Here is a 16,414-nt window from a genome sequence, read left to right on the forward strand (position 1 = left end):
CCTGTTTACTGTAGGGTAGGGCTGTGAGCCTACCTGTGATTGTTTGGCCTGGAGTTTCTCAGCACTGATGTGTGGGGCCAGATTTTCCCAAAATGGTCACCTCTAGAGGAACACACACTGATGAATATTCCTGAGACCTTTTCCCCCAATGTCCTTTCCCCACAACGAGCCAGAGTCACCCCTTCTTCCCCAGGAGATCCTCCAAGAATTTCAGTCAGGCATTACTGGATTCCTACGGAGCCTCTGCTTTGCCCAGGGTCCCAGTGCACATGAAAACCTGTGTGCCCCTTTCAAGAATGGGGGTCTGTTTCCCCATTACCATGGAGCTCCTGTGCACAAGCCCCACTGGCCTTCAATGCCAGATGCTCCAGGTGCTCTTTCTCCCAATGCCAGATCCCCAGGTGTGGGAACCTGACTTGGAGCTCAGAACTCTCACTCCTGTAGGTGAGTCTCTGTAATACAATTACTTTCCAGTCTGTGGAAATGGAGGGAATGGAGTTGCTTATATAGTGTAACCACCCCTCTTACTGTCTTGCTGTGGCCTCCTCTTTTTCATCTGGAGGCCACATCAAGATGGTAGGAGGCACAATCTTTTTGAAAGTTTCCAGTCCATTTGGTTGAAGGTTGTTGAGCATTTGGTTTTAATTTTGCTGTTTTTATGAGAGAAGGTGAGTTCCAGTCCTTCTATTCTGCCATCTTAATCCAAAGCTCTTTCATTAGTGCTTTTTCCTATTCCTTCAATTTCTAGGCATTCACTCTCCCCACCCTGAGAGTAACATTCTTGCAGTTGGAAACATAATTCTCCCTCCCTTAGCACCATAACTGACACAGAAAGAATACTCAAAAATACTCATTTGTTCATTCGACAAATATTTATTAAGCACCTACCATGCACCAGGCACTGTATACAGGTGCAGAGTTTATAGGTGTGAACAAAGTCAGTCACATTGCTTATAGTCTAACAGAGATTTACAATCTAATATTGATTTATGACCTCCTTTCAAGTCCTAAATAAGTAATACAGAGCAAAGAAACAGACACATTAGTTTCAAAAATATATAAATTTAAAAACTCTGAAATACCTTTGAAAACACAGTTTTACTTAGTGCACGTAACTAAGTCTGAATAGTATTTACTTTACTTACCTCCATCTTTCTTTTTAGTGATGATTCTGCTTTTCAGCCATTCTTTGGTTTCTTCCTTGACATCCTGAGCAAGTTCTATGACTACCAAGGGTGTGAAAGAACTCTCATGAGTATCCAGAGCTGATAAGGTCACTTTCATCTTTGAAAAACTTGCTGAAAATAAAATCAAATGCAAACATGGGTTATAATGGAAAAGATAAATATACAGACTGTGTTTGTATTTTCTTTTAATTAAACCTAATTCTGCATCTAAGACCAAAGAAAAATTTTCATGATCCACAAGGATCACCCAATGGTCCAAACACCTGTGAAAGCCAGCCCTGTACAAAGAGATGAGGGAACCCCACACTTGCCCATAAGCAGTTCAAAATACAGCAGGGGGGACCTTCAGGTAAGTGAGGCATAGCAGTGCAAAATGTGCTTTTACAAAGGATGTGACCTGAACAGGATTCAGAAGAATGAATAAGGGTTTGCCTGGTAGACAATGGATGGCATTTCCAGTAGAGGAAACAGTGTTCCCTTTCAAAATAATGATGAAAAATAGCCAAGAGAAGGACAAGTGACTAAGTATGGCTGGAGTATGAACTATGTAGTTGGGTGGAGGGGAAATGGGAATGAGCTTGTGTCTAAGGAGGGCCCCTGATTGTTAAAAAAGAACTGGGCTTTGTCCAATAAACAACAGGAGTCACCAATTCATTATGAGGATGGAATTGAGACAGTCCAATTTCATACTTTGGCATGGAGTTGATGTCCCCAGTATCAGCTTCCCTTCCTAGTGTCCCTAACATTCTCAGGGGTATCAGCTTTATCTCTGTTATCAAGCTCAAAAAACACTGGAGCCAACCTGGAGACCCACAAATGGCATCAGTCCTAAGGTCTAATGGCCTCCCACTAAATGTTCCTCATGTGAATCTAACTCAATGATTCTCAACAGGGGCGATACGTGTAATTTAGACTTGTTTTAATGTGAGTTTTAATGACTCCAAAGTACAAGTGCAAATCAATTCTTGGGAACAATCACAAAAGCAGTGACCAACAACACAGAACATCTTTCCTTTCTCTGGGGGAAATCATGATGTTGCAGCAAGCGGATCAAACAGATCCAGGTTTTCTGCCTTGGACTGATAAGAATCTGTTTTTCTCTAAAACGATGTGTCTTGTTTGGGACAACACAGGTATTACAAATAAATGTTAAATTCAAATTATACTACGGATACATCAGGAATTCTATTTCAAGGTATCTGCCAAATCAAAGTCACACGACAGGTTCTATAAGGGAAACCAGGTTAAAAAAGGACCAAATTCTCACCTCTAAATAGCTAATGATGTGATCAGGAATTATACTGAATGAAAGAATGATAACAGATAGCAATTAGAGCTATGGGAATTCAGAACACTTATGTGCAAAAGTTATGGGTCCAGCAAAGGGAGAAGCATGTTCTACACAGGGAAATTAACATGTGCAAAATCATAAAGCAAGAATAAAGAGCACAGAAGACTGGCCTGACCAGAGCAGGGTGGTAGCACATTCGTAAGCCACAGCCATTTAAGGAGAAATTGTGCTGTGGTTTATATCTGACCTGACTGCCAGTAAAGAGTCACTGTAGGTTTCTCAGCAGAGGAATGGCTATGTGTCAGAGTGATATAAATCTCAACAGGTAAATTTATTTTTATCTTTTTATTTTTTAATTTAAAAATTTCAACAGATAAATTTAGGCAGGTATTCTTCATGATATTCATGATAATTTCAACTCCCCTGAACTCCTGAAATTTTTCATAACAAACTTGGGGGAAAATGTTAACCTACCACTAGACTACACAGGCTTACTAGCATAGTCTTTTAAATGTAAATATCAAATACCACAAATATTAATCGTGAAATTACTGAGAGTCAACCTGAAGGTACAAAAGTAAGTAAAGACTACATCTTGCTTTTGAGAAGCTCACCATCTAATAGCAGAAGCAGGATGCATCAGATCATTTTAAAAACACAGGCTAAGTATAACAGCAATGACCCTCTGCAGCAATACAACAGTAGGGATAGCCTGAGAAAGGAGAATTAAGTCTCTGGGGAGGGAGAATGAGAACCAGACAGCCTTCAACTTGGAAAAGACCCACAGATGACTCCAAGGTTTCTAAGGTGGGACGTGGGAAGAAAGGCTGTACGTGAACAAACAGCAAAGATTGAAAAAATGGTGAGGTTAAGAGGACAATAAAGGATTCAAAAGGGCATATGTGGCCAGGCATCACAGGTCAAGGTTTTTTAGCCTTTCTGCATTGCCTAATGTGAGTTGTTAATTATGCATAATTACCAGGTCATAAAATAATCTGAGAAACTAAAAGCAGGTTTCGGTTCTCAACATGTATCAGCTTTCAGCACTATCTAGAAACTCAGAATAAATATTTGCTCATTGATTTATTCTCATATGAGATACTATATGCCTTTTACTACCTTAACAAGACTTCCAATTGGATTGTGATGATCATTGTACAACTACAAATGTAATACATTCATTGAGTAATTTAAAAAATAAAAGAAAAAAAAAAGACTTCCAGTTTTTGTTGTTGTTGTTGTCTTTTTAGGGATGCACCTGCAGCATATGGAGGTTCCCAGACTAGGGGTCAAATTGGAGCTATAGCTGATGGTCTATGCCATAGCCACAGCAACGCAAGATCCAAGCAGCATCTGCAACCTACACCACAGCTCACAGCAATGCTGGATCCTTAACCCACTGAGCGAGGCCAGGGATCAAACTTGCATCCTCATGAACACTTGTCAGATTCGTTTCTGCTGAGCCATGAGAGGAAAGAGTTCCAATTTTTTTTTTTTTTTAATTTTATGGCCATACCTGCAGCATATGGAATTCCCAGGCCAGGGATTGAATCCGAGCAACAGGTGTAGCAATGACAGATCCTTTAACCCACTGCACCAAGCAGGGAATCAAAGAGTTCCAATATACTACAGACAAAAATGTTACAATTTCTGATACATGAAGAGTTCTTACAAATCAACAACAAAACCAAAAAACTGAAATCACAAGTCACAAAGGAGAAATATAAGTAGACAACACACATTTGAAAAGATGTTCAAAGTTACTAATAAAAGAAAAGCAAAGTAACAATCAGATATTTTTCCCTGTTTAGATTTATTGAAAGATGCATAGAACCGAGGTCTGACACAGAACCCAGGTGGCCATTTTCGTACATTGCTAACAGGTACTGTAATTTGATACCACCTCCCCAGAAAGCAGAGGAGCAATATGAAAAACAATATTAAATACTTATAACATTCAACACAACAATGCTAGTTCGAGAAACTTACACCAAGAATAGAATCAAATATGTATATAGAAGAAGCTCCTTATAGCTTTCTTTTTTCTTTCTTTCCTATTTACTTTTGAGTTTACTTAAGGCAAAGAAAAAAACCTACAACCTGAAAATCCAGCAAGAGATTGGCTAAGGCATGGTATAACTATACAACAGAACCATTAATACTAGGTTCCAACTACACTAACATGAAGAATATTTCGTAACACGCTATAAGGTAAAAATGCAAAGTATAACCCTATTTATGAATATGTATAAGCCATAGTAATATCAAAATGACAATACTAGCTAATATTTGCTGAGGACTTAACTGAATGAAAAGCACTGGGCTACACATTTTTATGTGAATGAACTCATTTAATTCTCACACCAATCCTTTAAAGAAGGAATTTTAATGCTTTCATTTTACAGATGAGAAAATAAGAGGTAAAAGAGGTGAAGTAGCTTGTCCATATCACAGTCCCAAGCAGGGAAACTGGGATTCAAAACCAGGCAGCTTGATGACAGAGCTCACATTCTTAAGCATGTGTGTGTATACATATGTATTCATTACATGTGATATGCATGTGTACTATACACATGTCTATTCGTCACAGTATATGTGTTTAAAAAAATTCCATCAACAAGGAGTTCCCACTGAGGTGCAGCAGGTAAAGGATCTGGCAATGTCTCTGCAGTGGCGCAGGTTCGATCCCTGGCCAGGTACACTAAGTTAGGGATCCTACGGCATAGGTCACAGCTGTAGCTCGGATGTCATCCCTAGTGCAGGAACTTCAATATGCCATGGGTGTGGCCAAAAAAAAAAGAAAAAGTTCCATCAATGATTAGTCAGATATATTTCTCCAAACTGCCATTTCTATGTAGTAGGATTTAGGATGATTTTTTTATTTTCTTCTTTACATTTTTCTTTTTCATTTGAATATTAGTGACTGGTATTTCTTATGATTAGAAAAAAATGGCTTCTGTATTTGCAAAATAGTATAAAAGCCTCACATTTTCAACAGTAAGTGTAAAATACACACTATAATAAAGACCAAATGATACTTTTAAAATTACATAATATAGGGAGTTTCCTTTGTGGCTCAGCAGTGATGAACCCAACTAGCATCCATGAGGACTCAAGTTCAATACCTGGCTTCGCTCAGTGGTTTAAGGATCTGGCGTTGCCATGAGCTGTGGTGTGGGTTGCAGACATGGCACAGATCCCGTGCTTCTGTGGCTGTGGTGTAGGCCGTCAGCTGTAGCTCCAATTCAACCCCTAGCCTGGGAACTTCCATATGCCATAAGTGCAGCCCTAAAAAGATTAAAAAAAAAAAAAGTAATAGAAGATAATATTTTGCTTAATTTCCCCAAATCCCAATGATATATAAAAGGAAGGGACCTGGTACATAGGCATGTCACCTCCTCTCCAGCTTCTATCCAGGAGACTGACAAAATCACCACAGAAGCTGAACATGGATAGAATTTTTAGAACAGAAGGAGCCTTCAGAGTCAATCAGCCCCCTGATCTCACTATATTATGTTAGTAAGACCCAAAGTTGAAGTTCCCACTGTAGTGCAATGGGTAAATGATTTGGCTTGTCTCTATGGAAGTGAAGGTTCAATACCCAGCCCAACGCAGTGATTTAAGGATCTGACGTTGCCAGAGTTGTGTAGCTGCATACCTTAGCTCTATCAAGTCTCACAGACTAACACATGTACCAGTGTAGCTTGATTCTGCTCTGAGCAAAGCAGTGGAGCCTGGCAAGCCTTGACCCCTTCAAGACTCCTGTACAGAAGATGCTCTTGGAGGTATCATCACTGCTTGTCTTCAGTTGCTCCATGTTTGTAACATCCAGTGGGCCACAGCATACTTACAGAGCAGGTGACCTAAGATGTAGGACTCCCTCTTACACAACCTGTGGTCTCTTCTTCCTGTCCCTGCCAGCCTGTGCTCTCTGCTCTGGACATTTCTGTCACTGTGCAGTGACACCTCTGGGGATGCCCTCTGCTTGGGGGACTCCAGCCCCGTTCTGTGCTCCGCATGCAACACCACTCTCATGGATCATGGGCCAGTGCAATCCAGGCTGGTTCTACTCCCACTTCCCCACACTGGCTGGCCCAATGGCATGAATACCAAGTGTAGCATGATGAAAATAACAAGCCTTGTGGCAGCCTGGGCTAAGCTGAGTTCTGCAATCCACTTTTACCAAAGAGTCTTAACAAGCACTTGTTCCACCATTCCCATGCACACTAGTTCCTGGGACCAAAATACCAGAAGAGGGACATGAGGGCTTTGAGTGTGGGCACAGCAAGGGCCTCATGTTCTAATTGGAGCCAATCTAAAAACAAGCAATGATTCAACATATAGACTTCTTAGGCACTCGAGGATAAGAGGATTTCTACCACAGGCAGTTTCCCCCTTTTATCCAGACTGTTAGCCAGGAAAGCAGCCAGGAATAACTACGAGGCACAGAGAGGCTAGGTTCTACAGGCCCTGGGCACAGGATCACTAGATTCCCACACTCTGGTCTTCCTCATCATGTGCTGAGCTGCACACAAGGCTGAAGGAGACCCACAAAGGAACTGAGTCCTTGTGGCTTTTACATTAACTGTAGGAATCATTGGCCTACAGTAAGAGCTAAATCCTGCACAGGGTAGTTGAAAGGCACATATGAAGAGAAACACAGTGGGAATTCAATTATGGGGGGTGGAGGAAGCATTCACACATTTTATCAAGAATTAGAAAAAAGTAATGGGAGTTCCCACTGAGGTGCACCGCAGTGGAAACAAATCCAACTAGGAATCATGAGGTTTTAGGTTCAATCCCTGGCCTCACTCAGTGGGTTAAGGATCCAGTGTTGCCATGAGCTATGATGTAGGCTGCAGACATGGCTCACATCTGGCATGGCTGTAACTGTGGCTGTGGCATGGACCGGTGGCTACAGCTCCGATTGGATCCCTAGCACGGGATACTCCATATGCTGTGGGTGCAGCCCTAAAAAGACAAAAAAAGAAAAGAGTAATGGACCCTTTATTCTCATCAGAGTTTGGGTAAAGAAAAAAAGTCAACGGAATTATAAATTCAAGGAGTAATAAGTAAACACATAAAGCTGTCTGCAGGAATCATCTTGTTTCAGACTCAAGGAGAAACATAAACCAAAATGACAAGATTACTCTCAGTCACAAAGCAGAAGAGGAACCCATCAGGGAGAGAAAAATGAAGGGCCACATTGATCAAGCTGGAAGAGGAGCAGGACTTCCCAGGAGAAAAGTTACAATTTTAACGGCCAGTGCTAGAAGAAAAAGGAAAAGGTGTAAGGCAACTTAGAGGCCACTTCTGAAACCTGGGCAGGCAGTTAATTAGAGAGCAATTGTGGGTGGGACACTCCCTTCTTGAGACCTAGGGCAGCGGCCTGTCACACAAAGAACGGGCAGGTCTGAGAGTGGAACATCAGCGTTGTACCAACCACCCTCACTAGAATTTCCTAGTGACCCCCACAACACAGGGGAGCTGGTGAGGCCCATGCCCTGAGGAACATACCCAGAAACCTCACGGCCTCAGAGCTATAGGAAGGTGTAGGAGAGCTGAGGCAGGACACAATGAAGATGGCCTGGCCACAGCAGCCCAGGCCCAGGCCTGATGAGACACTACATAGACAGTAGGCCACTCGTGTATAGAAGCCCTGAACTTTGCTGTGGACTGAACTTTGTGTGGACCCCAGACACTGCCAAGATTTTGCTTATTTTGGCTGGAATAATGTCCGAAAACCTAGAATAACATGGAACCTCCTCTCCAAGCACAGGTACACAGCTGACACTCTAATATGTGGTAAAAGAATGAATTCACACAATAGAGTTCCCGTCGTGGCTCAGTGATGAATGAAACTGACTAGCATTCTTGAGGACATGGGTTCAATCCCTGCCCTCGCACAGTGGGTTAAGGATCCGGCATTGCCGAGCTGTGTTGTAGGTTGCAGATGCGGCTCGGATCGGTGTTGCTGTAACTGTGGTGTAGGACAGCGGCTACAGCTCCGATTAGACCCCTAGCCTGGGAACATCCATATGCCATGGGTGTAGCCCTGAAAAGACAAAAAATAAAATAAAATAAATAAAATAAAATAAAATAAAATAAAATAAATTTTAAAAATTAAAAAATAAAAAAGAATGAATTCACGCGATGATCATATCATCATTTAAAAAGATGTTTAAGGAGTCCCCGCCATGGCTCAGTGGTTAATGAATCTGACTAGGAACCATGGGGTTGCAGGTTCGGTCCCTGGTCTTGCTAAGTGGGTTAAGGATCCAGTGTTGTTGTCGTGAGCTGTGGTGTAGGTTGCAGATGCGGCTTGGATCCCGCGTTGCTGTGGCTCTGGCGTAGGCGGGTGGCTGCAGCTCCAATTGGACCTCTAGCCTGGGAACCTCCATATGCTGTAGGCAGCGGCCCAAGAGATGGCAAAAAGACAAAAAATAAATAAAAATAAAAAGATGTTTAAAATATGTATGATTGGGTCACCTGCTTTATAGCAGAAATTGGCACAACATTGTAAATAACTATACTTAAATAAAAATAAATTAAAAAACTGATAAAAAGATGCTTAAGGAGAATTTTTAATGATCCAGGAAAATGCTGGAAAATACAAAGGGAAGGAAAAGCAAAATACAAAGTAATACAACAATATGACCCCAATTATGTAATATGTACATTTGGATACATGGAAAATACAAAAAGAATTAAGAATTGCACCAAAATGTTAAGAGTTGATAAAAATTACATGGAGTTTTAATTTTCATCCTTATACTTTTTTCTTTCAAGTTTTCTGGCAATGAAAAAAAAGTTTCACTGAGTTCACTGTTGCTGTTTTTTAAGTACACACACTCTCCAATTTACCAGGACTTCTCTATCCTTTCCATTATTCTAGATCTTTTCAATTTCATTCTTCATCTGCAATTCTGATTCTTTCAGTAACAGCTGGTCTAAATAGACATGATCTACCTTCCACAGTTAATTTAAAACTGTTTATCATACTCACTGAATAGGCCCTTAGAAACCATTTAGTTCTTCAGGTTAGTGTGACTTTAAATCGAAAGTAGCCCGTGAGAAAGATTTATAAAATTTTAATACAAACCACACAGAATTCGATTTCTAAAAACTCAAACTCCGCCAAAATTTAAGCGAATTTTTGAGTCTAAATAAACCTCAACTCTGAACTTTTAAAGTGTGGGACCTCTATATACCGTCTGGGCTGCTGAAATAGGGTTTTACAAAATGTAGCGAGCACCAATGCCGGCGCTGCGAAGGCTCCCCAGGGAAATTAGAAGCAGCCTATAGGAGGAGAAGCCTACTCCAGCCACATTTCTCAGGTGTCCCCCAGGCACTGCCCCTGATTAGCATCTATTACTTAAACTGTACGATCCGGCCCAGTCGAAAGCATGGAAACTCGATCACCCCGATGTGAAAGTGTGCAGAACTCTTCAAGTTTGCTCGGGTCATATCCATTCTGAGATACCGAACGCTCTCTGCTCCCCGACTGTCCCTTGGAAGCCTGAATCATGGGGGCCCGTGAGCTGCTCCCTCCCCAAAATGCCCTTCACGAGGCTTCACTTACTCCTCCACCCCCACACCTTTTGGAGAGTTTGGTTGAAGCTCCCCAAACCCTCGGATCCTGACTCCACACCAGCCATCAGATTTCAACCTCACCACGTATCGTCCATTGCTCAATCCTCCACTTTCAGATCGACATTCACTCCATAAATCTCGGCTTTCCGCAGCCTCTACCTGAGACTGCCACTCCCCCCTTCACGCCTCCTTCCCCATGCCCCACCCAAACATCAGCCAACCTCGGCGACCCTCCCGGTCTCACTTCCCCATTCCTGGGATTGCCATCCCCGGGAGGTATCCCGGGAAGAAAGGGCGGAGGCCCGAGGAGTTCTGACTGCGTCGCGCCGCCGCCGCCCGGCAGCCTGGACTCTACCACCCGCACTGCCCCGGGCTCTGCGCAGCCGGGAGCGAGGGGGTTCAAGGCCCACCCTCCTTCACCCTCCACTCACCGGCTGCCTCGGCGATCCACGTCTCCGGAGGCGTGCCCAAGAGCCGGCGAGACCCGGAGGCCCCGGGAGCTACGCTAGAGGTGAGGGGGAGGGCTGGGGCCTGCGGGGCGGGCGCCGCCGAACCTGGGCGTGGCAGGCGTGGCAGGGCCTAGAAGAGATCAGGCGCAGGCGGGGCGATACCGGGTGGGAGAGGCGGGGCTTAGCCCAGGGTCGCATCGGGAGGGGCGGGGCCTAGGGGCGAGTCCCTCCCCGCCGGGATCAGGTTGCTCCAGAGAAACGCGAGACAGGCCTAACTCGGCTGTCGCCTGGAGTGGAAGCGAGCCTGGTAAAGAAGAGGCGTGCCTTGCGGGATGTCACTCCACGTGGGGGCGGGACCACTGTAGGAGAGGCGGGGCTTCGGGGGGCACTTTGTGAGGGGGCGCCCTGCAAAAAAATTTCTCCCTATTTTCCATCTCTTAAGGTCTAGAATCCAATTTTCTTGTCATTTTCAAATATAGGAACAAGTTTAATTTTAGTTGTAATTCACCTTCAGGTAGTGAAACTCCAAATCCAATTTATTATTAAAACCTCATATCCATCAAAGCCAAATTCCTTCCAGTGGTCTACCGGGTCTCCGGGTCTCCGAGCCCAGCCTCGCCCCCCCTCTCAGAAAACTTATTACTCTCCCTTTTTCTCCACCCTAGCTATATTGGTTTCCCCGCTGATTCCATAACTCATCAGACACCCCCATGACCACCTACAACCTCGGATCTGTGCCCTGGGGGGTTGCTTCCTCTGCCTTAAAAGCTCTTTGTTACCTCCTTTCCCTCAAAAGAATCAAACCCTGGCTTCTCACTGACGCCCTTTCTGACCATCCTATTTAATATTTACTCTCCACCCTGCCATCTTACTTTAGCATATTTCTTTTTTCCATAGCTTATCACCTTCTAACGTTTTATATTGTTATATTTATTGTTACTCTTTCCCTCGCGTGTAAGCTTCACAAGGGCAGGGATTTTTGTCAGTTTCATTGATGATACATTCTCCCTCTGTATAGCGTTGGAGTCACAGTAGGCTTACAATGACTATTAGTGGAGTGAAAGAAAACAAAGAATGAACGCTTCCTCCCTCTGAACACCGGGCTTAGCCCAGACAGATGCCAAAGAAGTGGGGCCTGCTTTTCCAGTCCCCTGACCACTTTCTCCAACTTGCAGCAGCTTTTTTCTATATTTTTTCCGGAGGTTTTAGCAGTAATCAGTGGGGGACATAGGCTGCAGTGGACTTTCTCCATTTTGGCCAGAACTGGAACTTATTAATTTATTAGATGAAAAAATGTTTTAATTTGTATTTCTCTTATTATGAGTGAGAAAGAGACATTTGTATTTCACTTGTATGTATTTTGTCCACTCTTCTACTGGATGTAGAAACAATTTATATAGCAGTAAAAATAGTCCTTTTCTTAGAAATGAATGTCAAAATTTTTTTCTCAACTTGTCACATCTTTCGGCTTTTTATTTGCTTGTTTTTTGTTTGGTTTTGGTTTTGGTTTTTGGCCATGCAGACCTTTCCCATTTCTAATTGGTCAGTTTTGTTAAGCTTTTGTTTTACTACTTACTACTTCTAGAATGTGTTGTAGTTAGAAAGGCCTTCCCCTCTCAGATTACTTTGAAAATTCCTTCATGGTTTCTTCCTAATGTTTCATGATTTTACTTTTTCCTCTTAAAATTCAACCCATCGGGAATTTGTTTTAGTGTGAGTTAAGGGAAACGGATCCAACTTCACTTAATATCTTGATAGCTACACATTTGCCCAACCTCATTTACTTAATCATCCATCTTTTCCCAAATGATTTTAAATGCCACTGATATCATATATTAAATTAACTTCTGTATTTTTTTACTTTCACAATTCATCATTTTCTTTCTTCAAACTCTCCAATATAGTCAGAAAAGGCCAACCCAACAGTTATTGAGTTCCCTCACTCCCATCATAGCTGTTTGTATAGCATCCACTGAAGCCTCACCCTAAGTAAACTATTCACTCCAGGTGATTAATTACAGAATATTTTTTCACTGCATGCCCTGGATCCACAGTATCCTACTTTCCCCTGGTGGTAAGGTCACCATTCTCTCAGGCCTAGCCAGGTCAGATCCAATCCCAGATTCCCATCTTGAGGACCTGATTCCTGCAACCACTTCCAAAATCAATGTCAGACAAATTTCAGTATAAAAACCAGAAACCACTCTGTGTATTTTACAAAGGAAGAGATTTTTTTAACATTTTGATAACTTTATTTTTTTATTTAATGATTTTTATTTTCTTCCATTATAGCTTGTTTACAGTGTTCTGTCAATTTTCTACTGTACAGCAAGGTGACCCAGTAACACATACACATTCCTTTTTCTCACATTATCATGTTCCATCATAAGTGACTAGATATCGTTCCCAGGACTATACAACAGGATCTCATTGCTTATCCATTCCAAAGGCAATAGTTTGCATCTATTAACCCCAAATTCCCTGTCCATTCCCCTCCCTCCCCCTCCCCCTTAGCAACCACAAGTCTATTCTCTAAATCCATGAGTTTCTTTTCTGTGGAAACATTCATTTGTGCTCTATGTTAGATTCCAGATATAAGTGATATCATATGGTATGTCTTTCTCTTTCTGACTTACTTCACTTAGTATGAGAGTCTTTAGTTTCATTCATGTGGCTGCAAATGGCATTATTTCATTCTTTTCCATGGCTGAGTGGTATTCCATTGTGTATATGTATGAAGTCTTCTTTATCCATTCCTCTGTGGATGGACATTTAGGTTGTTTCCATGTCTTGGCTATTGTGAATAGAGCTGAAATGAACATGTGGATGCATGTGTCTTTTTCTTTTTCTTTTTTTTTTAAATTATTTATTATTATTTTTTCCCACTGTACAGCAAGGGGGTCAGGTTATCCTTACATGTATACATTACAATTACATTTTTCCCCCAGCCTTTCTTCTGTTGCAACATGAGTATCTAGACAAAGTTCTCAATGCTATTCAGCAGGATCTCCTTGTAAATCTATTCTAAGTTGTGTCTGATAAGCCCAAACTCCCGATCCCTCCCACTCCCTCCCCCTCCCATCAGGCAGCCACAAGTCTCTTCTCCAGCATGTGTCTTTTTCAAGGGAAGTTTTGTCTGGATATACACCCAAGAGTGGGATTGCTGTGTCATATGGTAGTTCTATGTATAGTTTTCTAAGGTACCTCCATACTGTTTTCCACAGTGGTTGTACCAATTTACATTCCCACCAACAGTGCAGGAGAGTTCCCTTTTCTCCAGACCCTCTCCAGCACTTGTTATTTGTGGAGTCATTAATGACAGCCATTCTAACTGGTGGGAGGTGGTACCTCATAGTAGTTTTGATTTCCATTTCTCTAATAATCAGTGATATTGAGCATTTTTTCATGTGCTTTAGGGCCATCTGTATATTTTCTGTGGAAAAATGTCTATTCAGGGCTTTTGCTTGGGTTGTTGGCTTTTTTGCCATTGAGTTGTATAAATTATTTTTATATTCTAGAGATTAAGCCCTTGTCCATTGCATCATTCAGAACTATTTTCTCCCATTCTGTAAGTTGTCTTTTTGGGGTTTTTTAAGGTTTCCTTTGCTGTGTTAAAAGGAAGAGATTCAATAAAGGGAATTAAGTCCTTCTCAGATCCTGGGGAACCTTGGAGAAACACTTGCAGGCTGGGTATCTTGGAGTGAACAACACTGACAAACTGGCTCACCATGGGGAGTTGCTTCTTTTGAGGCTACTGGAGTCACACCTGGGTTAGAGTCACAGCCACTGCCTGAATGTGTGGAATGGACACCTTATCCTGCAATCCCAGGATCTCAGAGTGGGATCAAGAGGCTGTTCCAACCACTACTGCCTCTTGATACCCAGAAAGCTTGAGAATAAAGACAAGAACTTGGGAATTACTAGTGGCCGAGCAGTCAAGGATCTGGCTTTGTCACTGCTGTGGTGAGGGTTCAATCCCCGGCCGGGAAACTTCTACATGCCATGAGTTTGGGGGAAAAAAAAAAAAAAAGAGGAAGAACTTTCTGCAAAGAAACCACAACATTTCTCTCCAGTGGGAGGGCCAGGAGCCACAGGAGGATGGTTTCCTAACTCACCTACCAGATCTCAAGTGAGTGCATCTAAGTAGAGACGCCAATGTTGTTTTTAGGTTTCCAACCCAGAAACCTAGCACCTCTTCATATAAATCTTGCCCATTTCTTATGAAGTTTATTCCTAGGTAATACCTTTTTCATTGCTAATGTAAATGAGATCTTTTCTTCCATGATGGCTTCTGTTTGGCTGTTACTTCTCCTTGGTGAAAAAATAGGCAGCTGGATGGATGCTCATAGTGCAGTCCTCCCTGCTCTCTGCTCACTGGAGGGCTGCTTCCTGCAAATATATGGTTTGTCTCCTTGTGTCCTCACTGAGCTCTGCCCTTTTTGCTTCTGCCTTCGTTCTCTATGTGCTGCTCCTCTGGCTGGGGTTTGTCTTCATGCACCATGCACCCTGAGCCCTGTATCTTGGAGCGTCCACCAGCCCTATATGAGATCACCTCTCATGATATGAATGTGCCCTCTCCACTTATGCCAGTGTCCCTACTTATCCCCACTGCCCTGGGGACCACTGCCATCAGTTTTGTGTAGTTTTGAGCTCCAGATGTCTCCTTGTTGTGTCAGAGATGAGTGTTTTAGTCAGTTCTGGCTGCTATAACAACAACAACAAAATTATAGACTGGAGATTTAAACAAAAAAAATTGGCGGGGGGGATATTTTCCATTTTGATACCTAAAAATGAAAAGCAGAAAGTTAATTTCATGTATTAAAAGACCTATCTCATCCTCCTAGAAGGAAATGTGTCAATTGTTTTCATCCTTCCTCTTAGTGTTGAATAAAAACACCTATTTGCTAGAGTAGGTGGAATATCATATAAGTATTTTAAATATCCTGGGGAAGTGTTGTTTTATTTCAACTGTGTTTTTACCAGAAACCTGTAACACAGAGTAATGACCATTTGCCATCTGCCAAATAACCAAGGACACAATTTAACTCCCAGTGTTATTTCAATTTCTTGTCTTAGCAGGGAACAGGCTAAATGGCTTATGGGTCTTTTCTGTGTCTTCTGTGTATCTAATACATTCCTGGAATAAAGCCATTGGGAGTAATAGAATTCCTCTATGAAACTGCTCACCTGAGGAGAACTGCTCATCCTAAATATTACATTTTGATTAAGGTGATTACCTTCAGCTGTCAAAATCTATATCATTAGTGTCACGAACTACAAAGGGTATGACATTTAACCATACTCGTGAGCTAATAAGTTAACTTGTCAGTTTCATAAACACTAACAGAAGACAAGGGATTCCTGGGTCAGAGATAAAGGACTTCATTACTCATTGTACAGCAGTCAGTGTGAGCTCCACATTTGTGACAGCTCCCCCTTTGTCCCCAAGTTCCCTGGGCACAATGAGAAGTAGCACAGGTGGACTCTACACACTCACTGGGTTTGCATCACAGCTAAGAAACTGAGTTCGGGGAACCCTGGACTTCTAAGGGTCTGATAGTCAGCTTGCTCACCCTTTGCCACTGAGGGAGACATTATCTTTATTACACTAGACAGAAAAGAGATCTGCCCTCTGCTCCAGTGGGAGAAACCAGCTCTAACTCAAAGTTGTTTGCCATGCATGCGATGGATTCATGAGATAGATTAGAACAGCCATGCCAGTGCCTTTACACAGAAACTCCACGTGGAATTATTCCCTAACGATTAGGAGTAGCCTTGCTACCAGCATGAATCCTGAGTTTTCCCAACACAAATATATTCTACAACCTGCCCAAGGAGCCCAACCTCAGAGTTACACACACTTTGTAAGAGGACAGATCATTGAATTTCTTTAA

General features: G+C 42.3%; 1 protein-coding gene across 4 annotated transcripts in view; it reads right to left on the reverse strand.

Moving 5' to 3' along the window:
* The window catches only part of ANO10 (anoctamin 10), a 229,891-nt gene extending 219,087 nt beyond the window's left edge, over positions 1 to 10,804 (reverse strand). For 2 of the 4 annotated variants that reach the window (XR_007133880.1, XM_047771348.1), the window contains exons 1-2: positions 10,503 to 10,804; positions 1,146 to 1,298 (exon numbers count right to left, since the gene is read on the reverse strand). Coding sequence is in view for 3 of the 4 variants with exons in the window: in XM_047771348.1 (XP_047627304.1) it covers positions 1,146 to 1,284 (139 nt within the window). In the remaining variant the exon portion in view is untranslated. Of the gene's footprint in view, positions 1 to 1,145; positions 1,299 to 10,152; positions 10,195 to 10,502 lie in introns of those variants that run through there. The other 2 variants (XM_047771364.1, XM_047771355.1) reach the window with 2 other exon arrangements.
* Positions 10,805 to 16,414: the final 5,610 nt, after the last annotated feature.

The sequence above is a fragment of the Phacochoerus africanus genome, chromosome 1 (assembly GCF_016906955.1).
Source record: "Phacochoerus africanus isolate WHEZ1 chromosome 1, ROS_Pafr_v1, whole genome shotgun sequence".
Lineage (NCBI taxonomy): Eukaryota > Metazoa > Chordata > Mammalia > Artiodactyla > Suidae > Phacochoerus > Phacochoerus africanus.